Genomic DNA, 5880 nt, shown 5'->3' with positions numbered 1-5880 from the left:
GCATTTCAACAGTAATGCAATTCTGTCTATTGCTGTAGATGCATCGAGTAGAGCTATTGGGGGTGTTCTACAACAGGAAGTTAAACATTCTAAGGAACCGCTTGCATTCTTTTCAAAGAAACTAAACCCGTCTGAATGTAAATATAGTACTTTTGATAGAGAATTACTTGCTGTTTATTTAACTATTAAGCATTTCAGACATTGGTTAGAAGGTAGATCTTTTGCAGTATATATAGATCACAAGCCGCTTACATTTGCTATGAACTCAAAAGCTGAGAGAAGCCCAAGGCAAACCAGACAGTTAGAATTCATATCTCAATTTACTAGTGATATTAAATACATAAAAGGAGATTTAAATTGTGTTGCAGACGCATTATCGAGGATTCCTGAAGTTACAGCATTAGAAGCTACTGACCTGAACTTAAGAAGATTATTTGATGAACAAAACAAAGATGAAGAAATTAAATTATTAGTATATGATCAAAATTGTAGGCATAGACTAGAGTTAATAGCAATACCCTCTTTAAATATTCAAATTTGGTGTGAAACGTCACTTAGTTCAACAAGGCCATATGTCCCGCAAATGTTGCGAAAATTAGTTTTTGAGAAATTACATAATATAGCTCATGTAGGTGTTAAAGCAACACGTCGGTTGATCACAAGTAGATATTTTTGGCCAGGGATGAACAAAACTATAAATCAGTGGACAAAAGAATGTGTTAACTGTCAAAAATGTAAAACTTATAGACATACAAAATCTCAAGTTTCGAAAATACCAATTCCAAAAGGACGTTTTGAGCACATACATTTGGATATCGTTGGACCTCTTCCCTTATCACACGATTTTAAATTTATTTTAACTATTATCGATGGAAATTCCCGTTGGCCAGATGCATATCCACTTCGAAGTATTTCGGCGGAAAATGTTACAGAAACTTTCTTCCGCGAATTTGTTTCACGTTTTGGAGTTCCACTGACAATTACAACAGATCAGGGCACACAGTTTACTTCTCAGATTTTTACTGAACTAACAAAGCTTTTAGGAAGTCATAAGATTACAACCACTGCCTACCATCCGCAAGCTAACGGAATGGTCGAACGTTTTCAATGGCAACTAAAGGCATCAATTATGGCTAGTGGAAACGCAAGCAGATGGTATGAGGAGTTACCTATAGTATTGTTGGGTTTGCGATCATCCTACAAAGAAGACATTCACGCTACAGCAGCGGAGATGTTATACGGCGAAAATTTAAGGCTTCCTTCGCAAATGGTAGTTCGGTCTGAAACAAAATTTGATTCATCTGATGTACTGAATAAATTAAAGCAAAATCTCAAAAATTATGAATCGAAAGTATGTCATCATAAAGATTCACTTGTTTATATTCCAAAAGATTTATATAATTGCAAATTTGTTTTAGTAAGAATTGATAGGAAAAGAACTGGTTTACAGGAACCATATGAAGGACCGTTCGAGGTTATAGAAAAGACACCGAAGTGGTTCAAAATTAATTATCACAACAAATTAGTAAATATTTCTATAGACAGAGTTAAGCCTGCATTTCTAGATGGAAGTAAACTTAGTTCATCCAGCAAGACGAAGCGAGTTACTTTTAATTTGTTAGATATGAAAGTTTTTGGAAGAGGGGAGTAGTGTAGTGATACACATTACTTGTTAAACACTTGTTCTTAAAATACTTTGAATTATGAAAATATCTTGTTACATTTATTTATGTACGATCAATTTTGAGTTTAAAATTTTTATATTCATTGATTCAGTTTTCAATATTCAATAAAATAAAACCTGGAAAATTTGTTAAACTTAAAAAAAACGAAAATTAAATATTTTTTAATATACCTAAAATTGGCGATCCTGCCAGGAGCAATTTTTAACAAAGATAAAATTTAGAAACGTGAAAATCGCTTTCGAGGACATTTGTCGAAATTGAATTCGACAACGGCTACAATAACAAAAGCAACCACAAATTATTACAACTCTTACGAACGCGATACGGCGCGTCCAACAACATTTTTGAAAACAATAACGACGACGAATAGACGCGGCGATTTTATAGTATTGCATTAAGATTGCAAAGAATTTTTGCATTGCATCTAGTTAGCGAATACAAATGAAAACGTCGCTTGTGAACGCGTCCGATTTCGACTACTCCAGTCGCCCCGTGTACGAGGGCGAATAACGGCGCACACTTCAGCAATACGAGCAGTCTCAGCTGCAACAGCAGCATTAGGAGAGATTGCAAGCAGAGCAAGACGACGGGCAACAGCTCCATCAGCAGCAACAGCAACAGCAAGAAGAACAGGAACGAGAACGAGAGCAGCAACAACGCAAACATCAATCGCCATTTGTGCAGCAACATCATTATCAACAACAATATTTGCGTCAGCATCGTTACCACGACGACAATCAGTCACAACAGAGGCAACAAAAGCAATATAAGCAGACATCACGACAACAACGCCAACAGGAAAGTTCTGCCGTTGCCACATCGACAATTGTCTATTATCATCCATCCTCATCGCGTTTAAAGCAATCGCCAAGTAGTTTTGCTGACGCTGAACAACAACAACAAGTACAAAATATCAACAAATGTCACAGAAACAGCAGTCGCAATTATAGTCGGCCGTATAGAAGCAGCAACAGCCACCAACATCTGTAACCTTAACAACAACCACAAAACATCCAGTCTTTAAACCGTCACCAATCAAAACATCTAAATAGATAAGTTTATGTTAGCGTAGTTTAGTTGTGTTAAATTTTACACTTAGACAATTTTATTTTTTTTTTTTTTTTTAAATACAAAGAACAGTTTATTTTTTTGTAAACCTTCTTCCAATATGTTGCGTTCTCCTCAAGAAAAAGGTGCTGGGGATAGACTTGGCAGGTCTCTGATTGATATTGAAGATCCCTGTGAGGTGTCACAAGATAATATACGTAATCCGTATGACAGGTCTGAAATTTGTGCTACTTCGGTAAAATTACCACAATTTTGGTCTAACTGTCCTGAAGCATGGTTCGTGCATGCCGAGATGCAATTTGCTACAAAGGGAATTAGTAGGGATTCGACCAAGTACGAGTTCGTTATAACTGCCTTGCCTCAAGAAGTTATTGCGAATGTACTTGATGTTATACAAAATCCACCTCAGACTGAGACTTATGAAAATTTAAAAAAAGTTCTCATTGACCGACATTCTTTAAGCGAGCAGAGAAGACTTGATAAAATTCTGTCAGATACTGAGATAGGGGATCGCAGACCTTCCGAGTATTATAGGACCCTTGGTCAGTTAGCGGGTAGCACTATAGACCCGATTTTCTTAAAAAATATTTGGTTGCGGAAACTACCTAAAAGTTTGTATGTTGCATTAACCAGCGCTAATTTAAATAATATTAATGATCTCTTGCAACTCGAAGATAAAATTTGGGAAATTACCAGTGGTAGTGAAATTTGTGCTGTTAAAAGTAAAGTACTTACTTCTTCAAATAATTTTGATGACTTAGGGAAAATTGTGGAAGATTTAGCGAAGGTTACGACGAAAATGTGTGAAAGTTTTAATCGTTTGCAGTTGGACATTAATGAGATTAAAACGCAAATATATGATAGACCATCACGATCAAGAAGGAGGTATTTTAGTAATAATAAAAATTCCCAGTCACGTAGTAAGTCTCAATCTAAAAATTGGGTCTGTCGGTACCATTTCCGTTTTGGTAGTAAAGCACGTAAGTGTGAAGAACCGTGTGCCTTTAAAAGAAATAATTCTGACTCGACAAACTAGGACATGCTGTTGTTGCAGCGACTAACAATGGCAATTTGAAATTTTCAACACGTCGCTTATTTGTATTAGACAAAGAAAGTAAGCTTAAATTTTTAATAGACAGTGGTGCCGAAATTTCAGTTTTTCCTTCCTCCAAATTCAAAATTCACAAACGATCTTCCGACATTATTTTAACTGCTGCAAATGGCAGTATGATTTCGACCTATGGAAAGAAATTATTAAATGTTAATTTGGGACTTCGTCGGGAATTTCCGTTTGTATTTCTTATTGCTGACATTTCTAAACCCATCATAGGGGCAGATTTTTTTAGGGAAGTATGGACTCTTAATAGATATAAAAAATAAGAGGTTAATAGATCCCTTAACTAACTTGTCTGTCGACGCAATATCTGCGTTTTGTAATATCTCTTTGCCAAAAATATTTTCGGTTGAAAACCAATATACAAAGCTTATAAATGCTAGGAAAACACTGTTAATGCATTTCAACAGTAATGCAATTCTGTCTATTGCTGTAGATGCATCGAGTAGAGCTATTGGGGGTGTTCTACAACAGGAAGTTAAACATTCTAAGGAACCGCTTGCATTCTTTTCAAAGAAACTAAACCCGTCTGAATGTAAATATAGTACTTTTGATAGAGAATTACTTGCTGTTTATTTAACTATTAAGCATTTCAGACATTGGTTAGAAGGTAGATCTTTTGCAGTATATATAGATCACAAGCCGCTTACATTTGCTATGAACTCAAAAGCTGAGAGAAGCCCAAGGCAAACCAGACAGTTAGAATTCATATCTCAATTTACTAGTGATATTAAATACATAAAAGGAGATTTAAATTGTGTTGCAGACGCATTATCGAGGATTCCTGAAGTTACAGCATTAGAAGCTACTGACCTGAACTTAAGAAGATTATTTGATGAACAAAACAAAGATGAAGAAATTAAATTATTAGTATATGATCAAAATTGTAGGCATAGACTAGAGTTAATAGCAATACCCTCTTTAAATATTCAAATTTGGTGTGAAACGTCACTTAGTTCAACAAGGCCATATGTCCCGCAAATGTTGCGAAAATTAGTTTTTGAGAAATTACATAATATAGCTCATGTAGGTGTTAAAGCAACACGTCGGTTGATCACAAGTAGATATTTTTGGCCAGGGATGAACAAAACTATAAATCAGTGGACAAAAGAATGTGTTAACTGTCAAAAATGTAAAACTTATAGACATACAAAATCTCAAGTTTCGAAAATACCAATTCCAAAAGGACGTTTTGAGCACATACATTTGGATATCGTTGGACCTCTTCCCTTATCACACGATTTTAAATTTATTTTAACTATTATCGATGGAAATTCCCGTTGGCCAGATGCATATCCACTTCGAAGTATTTCGGCGGAAAATGTTACAGAAACTTTCTTCCGCGAATTTGTTTCACGTTTTGGAGTTCCACTGACAATTACAACAGATCAGGGCACACAGTTTACTTCTCAGATTTTTACTGAACTAACAAAGCTTTTAGGAAGTCATAAGATTACAACCACTGCCTACCATCCGCAAGCTAACGGAATGGTCGAACGTTTTCAATGGCAACTAAAGGCATCAATTATGGCTAGTGGAAACGCAAGCAGATGGTATGAGGAGTTACCTATAGTATTGTTGGGTTTGCGATCATCCTACAAAGAAGACATTCACGCTACAGCAGCGGAGATGTTATACGGCGAAAATTTAAGGCTTCCTTCGCAAATGGTAGTTCGGTCTGAAACAAAATTTGATTCATCTGATGTACTGAATAAATTAAAGCAAAATCTCAAAAATTATGAATCGAAAGTATGTCATCATAAAGATTCACTTGTTTATATTCCAAAAGATTTATATAATTGCAAATTTGTTTTAGTAAGAATTGATAGGAAAAGAACTGGTTTACAGGAACCATATGAAGGACCGTTCGAGGTTATAGAAAAGACACCGAAGTGGTTCAAAATTAATTATCACAACAAATTAGTAAATATTTCTATAGACAGAGTTAAGCCTGCATTTCTAGATGGAAGTAAACTTAGTTCATCCAGCAAGACGAAGCGAGTTACTTTTAAT

The 5880-nt window shown here is 35.4% G+C and overlaps 2 protein-coding genes across 2 annotated transcripts; both read left to right on the top strand.

Moving 5' to 3' along the window:
• The first annotated feature begins 1090 nt into the window (after positions 1 to 1090).
• On the top strand, positions 1091 to 2675 carry LOC118733359 (putative cyclin-dependent serine/threonine-protein kinase DDB_G0272797/DDB_G0274007). The gene is made up of 2 exons (XM_036462730.1): positions 1091 to 1184; positions 2263 to 2675. Exons 1-2 carry the CDS (start codon positions 1091 to 1093, stop codon positions 2673 to 2675), a joined length of 507 nt encoding a protein of 168 aa, XP_036318623.1.
• Positions 2676 to 2853: 178 nt separating this feature from the next.
• LOC118733351 lies at positions 2854 to 3789 on the top strand. The gene has a single exon (XM_036462720.1). It carries the CDS (start codon positions 2854 to 2856, stop codon positions 3787 to 3789), a length of 936 nt encoding a protein of 311 aa, XP_036318613.1.
• Positions 3790 to 5880: the final 2091 nt, after the last annotated feature.

The sequence above is a fragment of the Rhagoletis pomonella genome, unplaced genomic scaffold, assembly GCF_013731165.1.
Source record: "Rhagoletis pomonella isolate Grant_MI unplaced genomic scaffold, Rhpom_1.0 Rhpom_scaffold_00001, whole genome shotgun sequence".
NCBI lineage: Eukaryota > Metazoa > Arthropoda > Insecta > Diptera > Tephritidae > Rhagoletis > Rhagoletis pomonella.
Note: the sequence above shows the minus strand (reverse complement) of the source record. Positions and strands in the feature narration are given on the sequence as shown.

What these genes read in the sequence shown, in the direction of transcription:
- LOC118733359 (XM_036462730.1), top strand. Translation starts at nt 1,091, where the DNA reads ATGGTCGAACGTTTTCAATGGCAACTAAAGGCATCAATTATGGCTAGT. An exon ending in GTTACCTATAGTATTGTTGG is followed by an intron (nt 1,185 to 2,262) that starts GTTTGCGATCAT and finishes GATTGCAAGCAG; the next exon opens with AGCAAGACGACGGGCAACAG.
- LOC118733351 (XM_036462720.1), top strand. Translation starts at nt 2,854, where the DNA reads ATGTTGCGTTCTCCTCAAGAAAAAGGTGCTGGGGATAGACTTGGCAGG.